This window comes from Brachionichthys hirsutus, chromosome 2 (genome assembly GCF_040956055.1).
Source record: "Brachionichthys hirsutus isolate HB-005 chromosome 2, CSIRO-AGI_Bhir_v1, whole genome shotgun sequence".
NCBI lineage: Eukaryota > Metazoa > Chordata > Actinopteri > Lophiiformes > Brachionichthyidae > Brachionichthys > Brachionichthys hirsutus.
This window is the reverse complement of record NC_090898.1, coordinates 11,464,618-11,481,641: the sequence shown is the minus strand read 5'-3', so window position 1 is coordinate 11,481,641 and position 17,024 is coordinate 11,464,618. Positions and strand designations below refer to the sequence as shown.

The 17,024-nt window shown below is 46.2% G+C and overlaps 2 protein-coding genes across 2 annotated transcripts; both read right to left on the bottom strand.

The window, feature by feature from the left end:
* Positions 1–243: 243 nt before the first annotated feature.
* On the bottom strand, positions 244–12,254 carry tasorb (transcription activation suppressor b). The gene is made up of 23 exons (XM_068746901.1): positions 11,972–12,254; positions 9,597–9,742; positions 9,422–9,514; positions 9,264–9,336; positions 8,794–8,885; positions 8,569–8,703; positions 8,340–8,464; positions 8,210–8,241; positions 8,010–8,115; positions 7,682–7,785; positions 7,360–7,469; positions 7,007–7,079; positions 6,819–6,893; positions 5,810–6,682; positions 5,191–5,489; positions 4,937–5,042; positions 4,008–4,849; positions 3,073–3,195; positions 2,760–2,919; positions 2,570–2,678; positions 2,309–2,487; positions 2,032–2,166; positions 244–1,882 (listed from the first exon to the last, which is right to left on the bottom strand). Exons 1-23 carry the CDS (start codon positions 12,252–12,254, stop codon positions 660–662), a joined length of 5,496 nt encoding a protein of 1,831 aa, XP_068603002.1. The 3' UTR covers positions 244–659.
* Positions 12,255–13,488: 1,234 nt separating this feature from the next.
* asb14b (ankyrin repeat and SOCS box containing 14b) lies at positions 13,489–16,844 on the bottom strand. Its single transcript, XM_068747900.1, has 10 exons — positions 16,809–16,844; positions 16,009–16,133; positions 15,874–15,926; positions 15,652–15,783; positions 15,418–15,576; positions 15,094–15,339; positions 14,813–14,981; positions 14,182–14,716; positions 13,887–14,040; positions 13,489–13,822 (listed from the first exon to the last, which is right to left on the bottom strand). Exons 1-10 carry the CDS (start codon positions 16,812–16,814, stop codon positions 13,644–13,646), a joined length of 1,758 nt encoding a protein of 585 aa, XP_068604001.1. The 5' UTR covers positions 16,815–16,844; the 3' UTR covers positions 13,489–13,643.
* Between the last annotated feature and the right edge of the window lie 180 nt (positions 16,845–17,024).

Here is a 17,024-nt window from a genome sequence, read left to right as displayed (position 1 = left end):
GTTTCTAGCCTTCTCTGGAGAGAAACGTATTTATGCTGCACTTTAGGCTTTCTTTTCTTGATCAGACACAAATGTCGCTTCTCATTAAAGCTCGACCTGTCGGTTCATAGGTAAATATTTTAATTCCACAATTTTTAGATTTTGAAGGTTACCGGGTACATTTTACATACTCAATATGGCACATTCAATCTGCGGGAAGGTAAATCAAGTTTGAGAGCAAGGACACAGAAACCATTACCTTTAATGGTTCGCTCGATACTTTCAAGCACACCAAAGATTTATTATTTGTATTTTAATAGAATTTTGTACAACCAAATATGTGAAATAAAAAAAAAGCAGGAAAATGTATATTCATACATTTTCTTTAAAAAAATATCAGCCTTCCTGCTTGTTCACAAACTTTCAGAATTTGGGCAAAACAGAACTAACATGAAAAATTCTGAACTGGAAGGCCATGAACATTTGTTGGCAAATATAAATATAGTGGTTTGAACAGGCTCACATGAACAGGTTGTACATACAGTCAACAGAACACAGTCGGACACTCGGCACTGCCTGTATCAATGTACTTTATTAATGTAGAAAACCAGGATCCTCATTTACCGATTTAAATCAATGTGTTTTACAAGGAAATATATACATTCAGCCAGCTTGATTGTCTATTCAGGTGCATAATTGTTTGAGTACATGTAGTCCGAGTAGTAATCCTGCGCGCCCCCCCTGCCTGCTGGGTAGCCCCAAGAGCAGGCGCCCCCTCCAGTCCTGATGCCCCGATCGTGTCCTCGTACTGGCCAGGGCCAAAGACCAACTGGGGCTCCTCTCCCTCGATAGTTCCCCGAAGAACCGGGACCGAGACCTCCTCGCATAGGCCTGTGATCCATCTGTCCGGGGATGCCACCGAAGCCCCCATAACCCGCGCCGCTCATTGGATGTGGAGGCATCTTATGTCTGACTATTGAGCCCCCCATGGTGGGCACTATGGGAGCACACATAGTAGCGCCAAGGTGATCAACACAATCCACCTGAGTCCTGGTCCCCTGACAGCCAGGGGCGCTACCTCCGAGGGGTTCTCCTGCGTTAGGCGGCCCACTTGGTTCCACCGGGCCAGACGTGACCACACCTTGGCTGCTAGCAGTCTCACAAGTAGTAGTGGTCTCTGCGCCCCCCCATACAACCTCCCCAGGTCTGTCTTGTTGAATCGGGTTCTCGCTGGCATTTGTAGGAATGCCAGCCATGAAACCTGGCTGGGCCGAGTCATTCTGTTCACCGTAGGGGAGGGAGGAAATACGTGGAGAGTTCCCAGCAGTCCCAGCTCCTCCACCGTCTGAGCCGTAAGTCTGACCCAGCATCATGAGGTGAGGTGGGGGTGGCGGCTTGACCTCCAAGGGGAGGGAAGCCAAGTGCGGTCTCGGCGTAGCGATGACAGGCGGGGTTGTGGATGTCGGTGGGGGGCGGTATTCCTGTTCGTGGGTGCTACTGCAGGGCGAGGCAGGATAAGCCGGTGAAGCCGAATAGCTGGAAGTGCCAGTGTAAGACCACGAGGCAGAGGGACACAGGAAACTCTGGTGGGGGTTCACGGGAAAACCTCCCGGCGACAAGCCGTCAACATCTGAAGAAGCTATACTGATGTGGTTGGTTGCTTTGAACTGGGAGATGGCCGTTTTGAGGGGGTTGTAGTCAGACAGCGTTAGAGTTGTCTCAGAGGTTGCCTGCAGCTCTGGAAGCGGAGGACGAAACTCCTCCCTGTCTGGCGGAGGTGGCAGCGGGGGCTTCCCCTCCTCAAATCTTCGCTTCCGCACCGAAGGATCCGATGCGCTTGGTGACTTGCCGTCATCAGAGTCTAATGACATGTCTTCCTCTTCCACACACTCATCATTCATTACTACGAGAAGAGGAAAGACCAGACAGAAAATAGAAGATTTAAGGGACAGACAAAAAAATAATGCAATAGGAGGAGGCATTTAACGCTGCTGAAGAGCAGAAATGTTTTAAATGTGACAGAATTACACTTCTGCTGCTGATGTTACCTACCAGTAGAGGGCGGTGTGGGAAGCTCATTCTGATTGATGGAGCCAATCAGACTGTGGAAGCCGCTCATCACATCATCAATGCTTCCTATTACTATTCCATTTCTGGAGTATTGCAGAAACATCTCAAATGGCCTCTCTGTAAAAAACACATCACAATGGAAAATTCAACATGTGAAACGCTGCATCTCAGCTGTCAGAGATGCAGCTCTAAAAGGACCCCAAGATAACTTGATGTTATGATCGACATTGACATTTGTGGAAGGAGTGGATGACAATACCCGTGAGGAAGACGAGGTGCCGTTGCTGCGTGTACTGAGCCTGAAGCTTGATCAAGCATTCCAGATCTGGGGCCTGACGTGACTGGGTGTCGCACTCGTGATAAGGGAGGAACTCCACTAGGTGCTTCTTCTGATAGGCCGTCAGAAGGTTCAGCAGCCCCATGGCATTGGCGTTTAGCCTTGAAGTGGAAAATCAAAAGTCAATCACACAGCGCTGTGGTCTTTATTCGCAACTCAACTGAAGACGATGAAGATCCCGACCTTCCTAGTTCTTTAAGCTTCTTCTGGGACTTGCAGTGCACCTTCCACTGCCACGGGTGTTCAGGGGTGCTCTGCTCCTCCAGGAAACTCAGTAACCCCTGTAAACGATCTGGACAAAGCAAGCAAAACAAGTTAGATACCAAGCTAATACTTCCAAGAAGTGGCACAGCTAAAAACGAAAATGTGTTACCCTGCGTGATGAGGTCCGGGTTGAGGACAAACTCATCTGACACCATGAAGCCGCCAGACACAAATAACTCATTGTACGTGTGGTTCTTAACGTCATCCAGAGTGTCCACGCCAGCGAAGCTCACTGAAGGCAACTTCTTCAAAGAAACTAGAGCAGGGATCTGGGGATTAAAAAAAAAAGGCATGTTGATACAGGATATACATCAGCAGACATAAACCACGCCTTAGATTAGATCTGTCAATTCATTCAGGATCGTTCGTTGATGCCGTTTGAACCGCAGTGAGAGACGGTTTCGATGAAGAAGTGAAGGTACCTTGTGCACGTGTGCTGCGATGTCCTCGTTCTGAATGATGATGAGGAGTTTATCTAAACTGCTGCTATTTTCGAGGAACGTCTGCGGGCTGCACTCGCTGTTGCCGAGACTCTTCAAGTACTCCTTTACGACAGAGAGGAGAAACATTTGCTGGAGAGAAACCGATGAATGTTTGAAAGGCATTGCAAGGAAAAAAAAAAGAGCTTTTTATATTCTAGAAAAACGCTTTCACTTTCATTTCTGCATTCCAGTGCCGAAATCAACCAGAGAAAGCTGTGAGGGACATATTGCAAAAAAAGAAAAGAAAAAAGAAAGTTGTGTTCAATGTCAATAATGATGTCAAGGAAAATTAATGTGTAAATGTGTGTGAAATTTCCCGTTTGGATCCGTCATGTGGCATCCTGCAACAATATCAGTGCCCACAAGACGTCAACCACACATTGTGTGTGTGTGTAACGGAGCTTCTTTTTAATTCGCTCGTGAATACCAACAGCATCAGCTTTTACCGATCAACTTATCTACAGTCGGGACGTGAGAGAGAAACAGGAAAGGGAAGGCTCGACTGAGCCCAGCGAAGCCAAAGATCAAAATGTAATAAAACATTAACTATCAAAGTACTTGAACATGATCGGACAGACGGACGCGATCAATGTAAAAGTTTCATGGTTTGGTCCATTTCCAAATCCATGTCCGTTATGTGGTCCCAATAGCGCCACATAACGGACACAGGATTTGGAAATGTAATCATTCATGCAGTGGCAAGAAGACGTAAATCTAGAACCGCGTTGACCAGCGGGTGTGAAGCTGCATGGACTAACCGGGGGGGGTACGGGGGCCCGCTCCATCCATTTTTAAACATTTGTGAAAATTCTACAGGTTTATTGAAACATGATGAACTGCTACTTTGCAGCCTCCACCGGACCGTCACTTTGTACCTTGATCTCTTTACAGACGGTGCTCTCCTCCCCCTCGTCTGCGGAGTAGATGTAGAATTTGACCGTGTTCTTCGTGACGTCCTTAAAGATCTCCACCAGGCTGCTGAAGACCTCAGGCTGAAGCTGACCAATGAGGCTGCCAGCCAGCAGTCCGGGCCCACTCCCGGGATTATGGCCTATGTTTTGGGAGTTGGAATCTGGAGACTCTGGCGTGACTTGAGAAGGAGAGTAGACGTCTCCCCCTAAATCTGAAGACTGAGCTTCTGCTTTGGCCTTAGTGAGCGCTGAATCTTTGCCAGTCCGAGAGGAGCTGCTCTTTGACAAGGAGAGCTCTGCCTTAGTTTTGGAGGCCTGGATTACGGCGGGCGGTGGCGCTGAAAGATCAGAAGTCGTCACCGGCGGGCTCGGGGAAGTGCCCTTGGATGGCGCAGGTGGGGACGGGATCAACTGGTCCATCTTCTCCCACAGTGCTTCGACATGGCCCTGGATGGGAACGGGGGTGACGAAGGGTACAACAAACTGGGAGAAGCAGCTACTTGGCATCCAGCAGCGATGCGCCGCCAACCGCGGGGGTCGCTGTGACGCGTAACAGACGCGGTGAGTCCGCATGATATTCCTAATTTCAGAGGTAAGACTGTGAACTTCCTGGTTGAGTATGGTGTCCAGGCTAATGGAAGCCCTGAAGGGAACTTCTTCTACCAGTTCTAAGGTGGGCGATGCCGCAACACTTTTAACTTCCACAGCTGCGGGTGTGATCGGCTCGGGGGGGCTGTCTGTCAAGGCCTCCGTCACCGGCTCCGGTTCCGGTTCCAGCAGTGGCTCAGGAAAAGGCGGTGCTTGTTCTGGAAGGAAACAGGAAGGTGCCGCCGTGATACCGAGACAGAAACGGACCGACAAGGTGTCTGTGTGTAACGGCTGCTTCACCATACCTTCATTGGCGGGGCTAACCCAGCTTGGCTCATCTGAGGTTTGAACTTGCTCTGGTGGCGGCGAGCCAGCGCTGAGAGGACTACCAGGACTACAGTCCATGTCCTCCTACACACACACACACACACACACACACACACACACACACACATAGAAATAAATAAATAAAAATGCACTAAATATTTTCTTGCCTATGAATCCTTTAATTGCATGGCAATAAAAAAACCCCAACCAATAAACATTGTTCACGTCCCACCTCTGTGTAGTTTGTTAGGGATGCTGGCTCGGGTTGCTTCCTTTGATCCGGGTCAGGCTCCACCCACCCCGACCCCGTAGACGGCTCTCCGTGGCTCGACGGCACTGAACCCTGCGCCACAGCTTTGTTGAGAGTCGTCAGCAGGATCTTGAGAAGGCGTTGGGTCTCGTTGACTGTTGCGGCGTTGCCACGAGCCCTCAGGTCAGTGTCGTAGATGCCCATGCTTTCCATCACTGCTGCCAGATTGTCACTCTGCTGTCCTCCTCCTCCTCCTCCTCCTGCTCCTCCTCCTCCATCGACTTGGACTCCTTCCGAGATGCGATCACATTCAGTACATTAATTAGTGCGATATCCTGAGTTTTCAGAAGTTAGAAGCTTCACAGGGAAGACGGAGGACATTTACTAGACAGTCGACCCGGAACCTAAGACTCATGAAATGTAAAACAGTGACAGACGATGGCAATAATATATATTATAAGATATGCTGGTTGTGAATAAAGTGCCAAAGAGCAGACTGCTTCAAAACCAATAAAAATTATTCAGAGGAATTACCGCTGGAGGCTGTCATAAATATTACATTACACCAGATATGAAAAGCTACAGCTGAAGTCGTCCTCACCTCGACTTGGCTCTCCATTACTCAGGGAATCTGTGCGTTGGTGTTTGTTCTTGACCCCCCTGTCCTCCCCCTCAAACTTTCTCTTCAGGCTGTTGACGTCCCAAGCCCCATCTTCTCCCTTCTCCTTCCACGGATCCTTCACGAGCGCTTTCTTATGGAGCTGGATCAGCTTGAGCAGCTGCTTCATCTTGTCTTCGTCATATTCATTCTGGGACAGCCGTAGCCTGTGAGGGGGCTGAGGCGGGGCCTCTGCGTGGGGCTTTGGCTGCACCTGCGCCCCGTTAGAACGGGACGCCCCTGGTGGCCTTCGTCTGCTGCTGTCCGAAGGCTTGTCCTGTGCTGGCCTCTCCTGGGGCGGCCTCTCTGTGAGCCTCTCTGGCCTGTCTGAACCCCTGTCCGAGCCTCCCCAGTCAGAAACGGGACTGTATTCCACTGAGGCAGGAGCAGGAGCAGGAGCAGGGACAGGGACAGGGACAGGGATGGGTACGGGTACGGGCGGGGGTGCGGGGTTTCGTATTCTCTCAACAATGTCTTTTGCTTTGTTCAAAGGTAAGATGTAGCTGGCAGGGTTGTGAATGTAAGCACGCAGCACGGAGTCCATGTTGAATTTGGGCCGGGGCACTGGAGCTGGATTAATCCTGTCCTCCATATTGTATTTGTAGTCTGGCAGAATGAACGGTCGCACCGTGCCCGAGTCCATGCGCGTCAGGTACTCTGTGGCCTGACGCTCCACCCCAGCACTCGGGTCCTTTCCCGGGTTGGGACGCAACTTGTACAAGCTGTAGTGCAGAGCCGGGACGAAGGATTCCACAGACGACGGGACAGCAGGCTGGGGCTCAACAGTCAGCCGCTCCGGCTCGAACAGCTTCGACGCTGCGACGAAAGGCGCGTTAGTCAGAGTCGTTTAAAAAAACAACCAAATTAGGAGGCCTGATAACAAGATGGAAGCATTTTAGCCCCCATGTTGGAGACTAGTCAGACAAGAAGATGGATAGTCAGTAATACTTACAATACTTGACAACCATCCTGGACTCCTGAAAGATGAATAAGGCTTGCAGGCTTTTCTCCGAACGCCCTCGCCGCTCTAGAACACAAACAGCAACTTGTTTTAAACAAAAACTGAACTCTTGCCCAGGAAACAGTATCTGATTGTAGAATTATGGGAGGAGGGGGGGTGGGTAGAAGTCTTTTTGGCACCTTTGGACTCGACCATTTGAGATGAGGACAGCAGGAATAGAAAGCCCCTGTCAAACAAGGATTTCACCAGCACCTGAGTGGGGAGAGTAGAAGAAGCAACGGGGGGGGGGTCATATCAAATGACGTGGGAGGGATTCATAATTCTAGACTGACAGGTCGGCGTGCAACAAACCACCGTGGCAGCAGATGCTCTAGATTGTTTTAAACAGGTACAGAAAATATAAACCAACAGCTTGACAGATGGTTTCCCTGATTTTTTTTATATATATATACACGCGCATCTTATTTATAGTTGAATGGATTGCATTGAAATAACCCATCCAGGTTCTGGCGGGTGACACAGGGTGACTCACCAATCGGTCCCGCTCTAACTTGTTAACTAGGGCTGCCAAACTGCCGCTGGTTGGTTTGCCTTTTCCATCCGCCACTTGAAAGATGCTACAGGACATTCCAAACTTCATCACTGCAGGGAAAGAAAAGCAAGTTGGAATGCAAAGCAGTCCCGGGTTTACGCATTCTCACTTGCAGCTGAAAAACTTTCTAACTCCAGTGGGTTTTGAAATGCATAATAAATAGATTTGGAGATCGGATTACAGATTTGCACAGCTACTTGCATTCCAATGATATTTTTGTACCATTTGATTATGAAACAGGCGTGTGGGGTTTTAGTCTGACCTTCACAGGATACACTGTAGGTGTCCAAAGAAAAGAGCACAGGGGGAATCTTTCGTTTCACCTGCTCCAGCTGCATGCCCCGATCCATTTCCAACTTCTCCGGCCTGCAGGGAGGAATAACAAGTTCCAGAAAGAACTACATTCAGTTGAATTCAGACAAGGGCTTTATTTAATCATCTCTGAAAAACGATAGGCACCATGTCACAGTTTAACACGTAAAAATCTCTGTCGACACAAAGTACCTTTAATGATTAAAGGGAATTCTACGGACGCTGTGGATTATTTTCAAGAGACAGACAATTTGATTTAAGTTTACACTTTTACTCACAACTTGAAAGGAAGGTAGGGGCGCGATGAGGATCGTAAACAAATTGGAAATAACTCCTGGCCCTTGTTCACCAGCAGACCACTCCACATGTTGTAGCAGCTCTTTCCTGTAAAGGCATCAGGGGTCAGGCATGACAGAAAGACAGAACAAGGCTACCAGATTACACATGTATCCAATGAGATAAGTCAAATATACTTTACCTCTACTTCCTTCAGGGTAAATTGTATTTGACCTGTTATGGATGGGAACAAAAAACAGAAAACACGTCGCATCTCAAAACCCAAAGAAACTACTTGAGAGGTTTTTGCTTTTTCTTGCAGGAATGAATACCTTTGTGCCGTCATCGCCGTTGCTGCAGTCTCCTTGCCTTTATACTGAAAGGAAAGGACAGCGTAGGGGCACACGTGTCTGGGCCGTGCCTTTATCTCATCAAAGGCAAATTCAAAAAAATATTGCTGAAGAGAGGACAAGAAAGATCTCATTTCATAAAAGGAGTTTAAAACATGGCTTTGTTGACAAAACACATACAAGAAGCGGATGAAAACAAACCCACGTTTACCTGCGTGAGCTCAAAAGCCCTGTAAGACAGCAGAGACGTCACCCTATTGCCACTCTTGGACAAATGACCGTCAAACTTGGGTGAAGGTTCTATAGCGTTCTTAGGCATGTTCTCATGGATGTGCTTTATACGGCCCTGAGGAACAAACACACCGCTCAGCTCGACGTCCCGAAGAAATAGAAGCTCAGCAAAAACACAAAACGGAAAAAGAAAAAGTAGCCATACCCTCATAACTTTAAAAACAACCATGTCTCCGGATGAGCCCACGTCAAAGGGATTGATTTGTAACAAATCAGAATATTTGGAGAGATAAACACCTAAAATGACAAAAGAACTGGATTAGAATATGAGTCTTCATGGAAATGCATAACAGGATCATATTTACCGTCTAAAAATAAAAGCCTTTTCAAAAAACATTTTAACAAGACAATCATGTTAAGACTTAGAATTTTTTTTTTATTTCTAAACTGGATAATCCGCCCTGAACATTTCATCATCATCAGTTTTAAATTCATCAACTCGAAAGATAATCAAAATACCAGAGATGCTATTTGGCACTAAACCAAAATAAGTAAAATCACTCAAAGAAAACAAGCGAGTAGGAAAGACCTCAACGTATCGGGGGATAATATATTTCGTTTACTACGATGCGGTCGCTTTTCAAACCAGCAGCGACGCGTAAAGGGAGAACTCACCCACTGCTGGATTTCCTAGTGTCGTAATCCTCGAGTGTCCAACAGTCAGACCCTTCTCACAGATCCATTGGAGCTGGACACGAGAACAAATAAACAACTCGGAATGCTTTTAAAAGAACAAAGATCATCATCGTACTGAATGGCTCCATCATCGATACCTTGGATTTGTCTGGGTAAAGGAAGCAGAATGACTCCGTCACTTCTTGCTCGGTCCGGCCCTCCTGTTTCATCTCTCTCCGCTTCTCGATGAACTGCCAAAGAGAGCAAATGTCAGGCGAAACAAATCGCTCTCACACGCGGAGCCCGTCTTGAACTTTAAGGCCCACGACTAACCTCCTTTTCCAGCAACTCGTTGTGAATGAGCCTGGCCTTGCAGTAGGAGAAGGCTCCTCGTGATGACGAGTCCAAGTAGCATGAGGAGACGATCTTCAAAAGGTCCTCAAACTCGCGGCTGTCGGGGAGCAGATCGTGGTACAACCCTGCAGATGCAGTGACATATCGGATGATTAGCTTATAGCTTTGGCTAGCATAGATAAGCCTGTGCAGTGTTTTCCTCTACCACACATCTGGAGAGGCAGCACGGTGACTTCCCCATAGCCAAACAAGGATCAACGTCGACGCCCAAAGTGCAAACCAAACGTGTTGCTACTCCACCCGTCGCCAAATGGACCATGAACCAGTGCTAACAGCGCCGGGCGGCTAGCACTGCTCCGAGCCTCCACGCAGATGCTGCCACCGACCAGCACAGGAAGACAAGCTTTGACCCATCTTGGCTGTCAGAGAGGAAATACCCGCCCCGGTTCTAAAAGAAATATCGGTATGGTTTCGAGTGAACAAAAATGTACAATCACACCGTACATTCTGATGCACGGCGGCCATAACGCAAATCAAGACGACGCCTTGCAAACAGGATGATGAAGAGGCAGATGAATATAGTCACTGTGCCCCAGCCTAAGTATTCACCTCATTATCCCAGCACCATCAACAGTCCTAGAGGAAACACTGCCAGTGCACAGTACACAAACATCGGTACAAAAAGGAGCCAGTGACACCAACAGTTGAAAGTTCAACGACGAATGTTTCACATCTACAATAATTCTTTCGATACCACGAGAAGCAGAAACGCGTCGCAGGATTAGATTCCACCTCGCTATTCCGAGTGCCGTGATTCAGGTGGAACCGGTTGCAATTATGTGAACTTGCTGCAACAATTTGCAAAGCGAGCAACAATTTCTTTTTGACGCGTGCATAACAAATCAGTGGCGCTGAATGGAATCTGCAGCATCCTGAGCTAAACTCGTGCTCTGGAGTCGAGAGTCGGTGCATCGGTCCAGTTATAAACGCTCCAGAAGTTAGTCAAGTTGGGAAAACAAGACAACTAAGAATACCTTGGATCAACAATGCGACTCCAACTGTCTGTATTTACTTTAAGGTGAACACAATCAGCTCCTAAAGCTTCAAGCCATGGGCCGTGCAACATCCCTCCTGGCAGGGATTACAAAGAGGAGTCGAGATGCGACACCAGAGTGAAAAGCACAAGTCAGGTTTGTCTCTAGTTTTTAAGTACCCAAAGTATCCAAGTAGTGTGGCAACTTTTGAAATAGGATACTCTGAAACACATCAAACTGGATGCAGCAGCTTTTACTCAGGCTTCCTCTTATATCTGACATGGAACTGTGAAAACATCATACAGACGTGTGGCGTGGATTCATCCACACCCTTCACTGAGGTCAATGCGAATCACACATGTTATCAAGTGATGCCTGCAAAACATTGGTAAAAGCAGCACAACAGGCGGGTTATGGCTCCCTGAAAGGGTGAAGAAGCACAGTCGACTTCCAAGCGAGCAATGTTACTGTTAGCCACCTGTAATGTTACTGTTAGCTACCTGTTATGTTACTGTTAGCTATCTGTAATGTTACTGTTAGCTATCTGTAATGTTACTGTTAGCTACCTGTAATGTTACTGTTAGCTACCTGTAATGTTACTGTTAGCTATCTGTAATGTTACTGTTAGCTACCTGTTATGTTACTGTTAGCTATCTGTAATGTTACTGTTAGCTACCTGTAATGTTACTGTTAGCTACCTGTAATGTTACTGTTAGCTATCTGTAATGTTACTGTTAGCTACCTGTTTGTTACTGTTAGCTATCTGTAATGTTACTGTTAGCTACCTGTTTGTTACTGTTAGCCATCTGTAATGTTACTGTCAGCTATCTGTAATGTTACTGTTAGCTATCTGTAATGTTACGGTTAGCTACCTGTTTGTTACTGTTAGCCATCTGTAATGTTACTGTTAGCCATCTGTTATGTTACTGTTAGCTACCTGTAATGTTACGGTTAGCTACCTGTTTGTTACTGTTAGCTATCTGTAATGTTACTGTTAGCCATCTGTAATGTTACTGTTAGCTACCTGTTATGTTACTGTTAGCTACCCCCCGAATCCTCGCTAGCTTTGGTGCCTGAGCCGGGCTGCCATGTGTGACCGCTTAGACAGCGCTCACTGCCATCAATCGAGACATCCCGTGCGCCTCCATTGTACGACCTCGATTTATTTAAAACATCCATTACCAATTAACATTTTGCCAAACTCGATTAAGTAGCGAGGCCAGAAAGCTGGCTAGCTAGCTAGCATGCTAGCGACGTGCAATAGCATAATTATGAAAGGCAGGACAGGCTCTGTTCAAAACTGCAGCGACATGACACCACCTTTCCGTTCTCGTATCTTCCTGGGAATCTGGAAATTCGGTCTCTGGCCTGGCAGAGGAGAACTGCTAAAGCTCCGGCCGTCCGACTGCATGTTCCTCCGCCGCTCTGTGGCTTCATGTTCGGGCATCGCACTGTCTCCAGATCCAGTCTGATCGCCATTTTGGTTAGCTGTGGCCGCGGTGGCGGTGGAATTCTTCTGGGGTTCGCCACCTACCGACTGGATACCATCAGTCTCGGTACATTCTGAGTTCCTTCTCCCCACTACGTTGAGGTTCAGGGCCATTTTGGGGCACCGCGCACGTAATTGGAACAATAAAGTACGAAAGATTACGGCACCGCGTCTCACGAACACTCCTCCTCATCCAGCCTCCGCCATTGTGAAAATGACGTTCACGTTCTTCCCAGCTACTGCAAAACGCTTCCGTCACTATGTTTACATTCGAGTAAATCCGCGCCGCCTTGCGGCGCATAGGTGTACTACATGCTCTCAATTTACGCCAGCGTTCTCTCTCTCTCTCTCTCTCTAGGTCTCTCTATCTCTCTCTCTCTCTCCATCCCTCGGTCTTATATGATTTAATTTTATGGAGATGAAAGTTATTTGGTGCGACTGAAACAAATAAAATTGAACTAAAACTGAACTGAACGTTTGGCACTTATTCTTGTCATTTCATTTTCCACATCATTAAATTCTAAACCAAACGGCATTATTCAGCCTCCAGTAGGATTAAATGTTTCCCTAGACATAAACAGTCCTACTGAGATACTGTAATATATCTACACGTTTTAAATTTACAGCAAATAAATATTAATTCAATTCAATTTAATTCAAATAATTGGTAGGTAAAATAAACTTTATTCATGCCTTGGTAAATGAATGCTTCTCTGGCATCTTTGTTTTAACTCAAACATAGATCAATCACAAAGTCTCAGAAACGGACTAAGGTTGAGGCATAAAATCTGCGTAAAAGGGACACGAAGAGTGATGCCCTGAAAGAAATAGCTAAATCAATCATTAATTAAAATATGTTAAATAATTGATTATTAGTAATTCTGCGCTAGTTATTTTGGGTGATTACAATTTTAACTGGCTCTTCAAGACTAAAATCATTGTGTTTAAGAGTTTAACCTACACCAGTTCATTTTCATGTTCTATATCTATACTGATTAACAAATCAATGCAATCACAACAACAACCACTTAAATATTCCATTACCACATGTTCGCCCCAAGTCGTTATCGACCACAGTCCAATTGCAAGAGTTAGAACTCAGGAAATCAACCCGTCCATGTATTGTAAAGGAATGGCAAGTATTCTAATAAACAGTATTTTTTACAGGTCGTATTTCGATGGGCCAGAAGTTGACGACAAAATTAAACATTTACTGAAACACACAAATCTTACAGGAAAAATCCTACTCTTGTAATACTGAATTCTGCCACCAGGCAGTGACAAAGAGCCTGAAATTCCTCATCCCACGAGAGAGACAGAAATAATCAAATGTGCACGTTTATGCGATGTTTTTTTTATTAGATAGTTGAGTTTTATCAGTATTTTCAGAATCGTTTTTAGGAAACATTTCCTTTAACAATTTATATTTACAGCATGAATAAATATGTCACAGAAGCTATTAAAATTAAGAGCAAAACACGTGTGCCAACTCTAAACATGCTTTCACTGAGGGGTAACCATGCTGCCCCTGCTGTAGATATCAAACTCCTTGTAACGTAGGTAATCTTTAAGTCTGGGGGGAAGAGGAAGGAAATTTATGAAAACTGGTGATCGCAAGCGTCGAGAACTGAGATGCTCCCTTATTCGCAACCGACAGAGGTGTGTCAGGCTCCGCGCATTTCCTAAGAACGAATCAAAAACATAAAGTCATCAAAAGAGATTTGCTGACACGTAAGAAGGACTTACTTTGAATGTGACAGATCTCCGGCCACTGTTTCTGCTCCTCCAAGGTGTTCTTAAGTTTGGTGCAGAAGGAGACATGATCAGTGTAGTCGAGCATGATGCGCACCACCTGAGCTGATAAGTGTTGAAGCCAGGACACTGTTATCACCTCACAGAACTATAGAAGGAAACACACAAAGACACAAGGAGCAGTCAAGCTGAAAACCTGAAATTAAATATTACCCCACTTTGGTTCCATGTGGAATGAATTTATATCTATTCGCTTCTTAAACCAATCCCCAGGCAAGCTTTGCCTCACCACCATGTCTTTGATAACTGTGGTCGTCCAAGGAGCATAGTCATGAGCGCTGTCGCCATAGGGACAGTCAAAGCAGCGTCTGACATCATATCCGTGGTTAAGAATCATTCTCAGCATGACCTCGTCTTTCAAAGCGTACTGCAGCGCTGAGGGGAAGTGGGTGGTGTTGACGCGGGAGTAGTAGTTTACATTTGCCCCAGACTTCAGTAATGTGTTGATCAGTTCATAGTTGCCCTGCCTAAGAGCCACTTGCAAACAGTTGATGGGATCCTGGTTCACCATTGCCCCGGCATCTACCAGCAAACGGGTGCACTGAAGATCGTTGTTGGACACGGCGAAAAAGAGAGAAGACCTGCGCTCGTCGTCATAGTTACGGCGCAGCCTTGGGTGCAGCATGAAGTTTGGATCGTAGCCAGCTTTGAGCAGCATCTCCACACAATGGGCATGCCCTCCAGCAGCGGCGGAATGGAGAGGACTCATCCCACTTTCCTTTACAGCATCCATCTTAGTCACTGGGATGATGCGCTCCAGTGCCCTGTCAAAGAGGAATCCCAGTTTAAGAACAAAGGGTTTAAACTCCATTTGCAAAAGTGGGAATGGTATAAATATTGTCAATGTATCCAGTCCTCACAATATGTGCCCATGGTAGGCCAGTCGGTGAATTGGAAGATGCCCACTGTAAAGAGGCAGGTTGGGATCCGCTCCATGATCCAGCAACAAGGAGATTACGTCAGGGTTTCCCGATGCTGCTGCATCAAACATGACAGAGCCTGCCTCCGATTCACACCATACGTGAGCTCCTGAAAGTAATACAGATATGCTAAGAGAATGAACTTATATATACGCTTAGTCTTGCACCATGCATTTCAGACCAAACCTCTAAGTGAAGTAACTGAACTGAATCTCATGCACCTTTCTGTAACAGGACATCCACCACATTCAGATGTCCGTTCTGTGCAGCCAGAGCCAGTGGAGCTTTCCTTTTGACGTCGCATGCGTTTGGGTTGGCGCCAGCCTCTAGGAGCAGATGGACAAAGTTCTCCAGGCCTAGAAACGCTGACTCGTGTAGGGCGGTCCTGTTAAGCTGTCCCATTTGGTCTACTTTGGCGTTGTAGCGAAGGAGTAGCGTGGCCAAGTCATACTGGTCGTTCAGGATAGCTGGGAAGAGAAGAAAGAGTTTAAAAATGAGCAAATGTCTTGACACATCTGCACATTTTGCATTTAGACTTCAGGTACCTGCCACTAACGGTGAATCCTGCTCATCATTCTGGAGATCCGGGCTACAACCGTTCTGCAGAAGGAACGTAGCACTCTGTCTTAGTCCGTGAACCACAGCGAGAAACAGCGGCGTCTCGCCACTTCGAGTGCGACAATGAGTTGCGCCCGAGGGCGACGCTGGAATCGAAACACAAAACAGCAAAAAGTCAACATGCTAGAAGTGAAGATGCAACCACTGCAGTCTGTACTAACCTGAGTAGATTATCTCAAGTATCTTTTGATTCTCTTGCACTGCAGCCTCATGCAGCGGGATCCATCCTCGTTCATCCACTCTGGAAAAAGTCTCTGGTTGCAATAACATTCTGTTCAACGAATCTTCGTCGCCTAAATAGAAAGATTTGCATCAGAACATTGAAATGGTGAACGATAACAAGCATCGCTTTCTGCATGTTAGGAATGAATGCATCAGCTTACCTTCAGCGATTGCTTTGAATATCTCACCAGGGTCTTCGCTGGCTTTTAGGTCACTATAGGAGTTAAAAAGAATTCTAATTATCAAACCTTATTCACTGCACAGAAAGAGATTATAGATACCGGTTTGAAATGAACCTTGGATTCAATCCTTTGAGCTTTCGATATTGCGCCAGACTCTGTTCAATTACACGTTGCGTCGCCTCATCCTCATCCAAGTCATCCTCTGACTGATAGAAGTTGTCTTCTAGCTCCGTATTCATCTGTTAATCCGGAAAAGGTCAGTGGATACAAAGGATTTCTCTTAATGACACGCTCGTGAGGTAAGGAACTATATTAAATCTAGTACCAAAGAAATGCCAACGCCAGGAGAGAGAACACCGAAATGAATATTTACGGCAGCGAGCACGACAGCTATGATCATTCAAAAGGTTGCAGTTAGCAGTATTTATAATAACTGCTGGGCATCCACCTGAATCCCATCAGTTAAACAGTTCATTGTAACCTATATGAGATAGGAAACCACAAAGACTCTGGGGGACAAGTCAAATTAGTGACATGCATGAACACATTCTGTATCTGTGTGGAACAGGAGAAGCATAGGAAGAGAAAGAAGGTCACTGAAAACTGTTACCATCCGGAGCCCTGGGTTGGTTTATCTTCCAAACCCGCTCTGTATAGTCCATAAACAAACTGTATGCCAGAATACCTATAACCAACTTTCAACTATTTTATTCAATAGTGGCCAGAAAAAAAAGCATATATATTCCTACAGAATAAATTATTAATGTGACCATCTTTTAAAAATTCTGATATGCACAATTAATAAAATTTGCCTCACAGCAAAACATTTAAATGGTCACGCTGTTAAATAAAACCTTAAGCTAATCATACTTGCTTTTTCCAAATACTCCATTTATTTACTGTCAGGCGTTTACCTTCATGCAAATGGCTGTGTGCTCCTGGTGGCTCTTACGACATTAGAGCCGGTAGGTTCCTCGGTTATCCACCCTCGCTTCAGATATATATAGCTGTCCCCCTATAAATATCAGATCACGGGGTCGTCACAACCAGCAGCGAGGGTTTGACCCACTGAGCACAGCAAACACGATCGCCTTTCAGCTCAACGAGAGACAGGAATTTGGGCTTTTGGG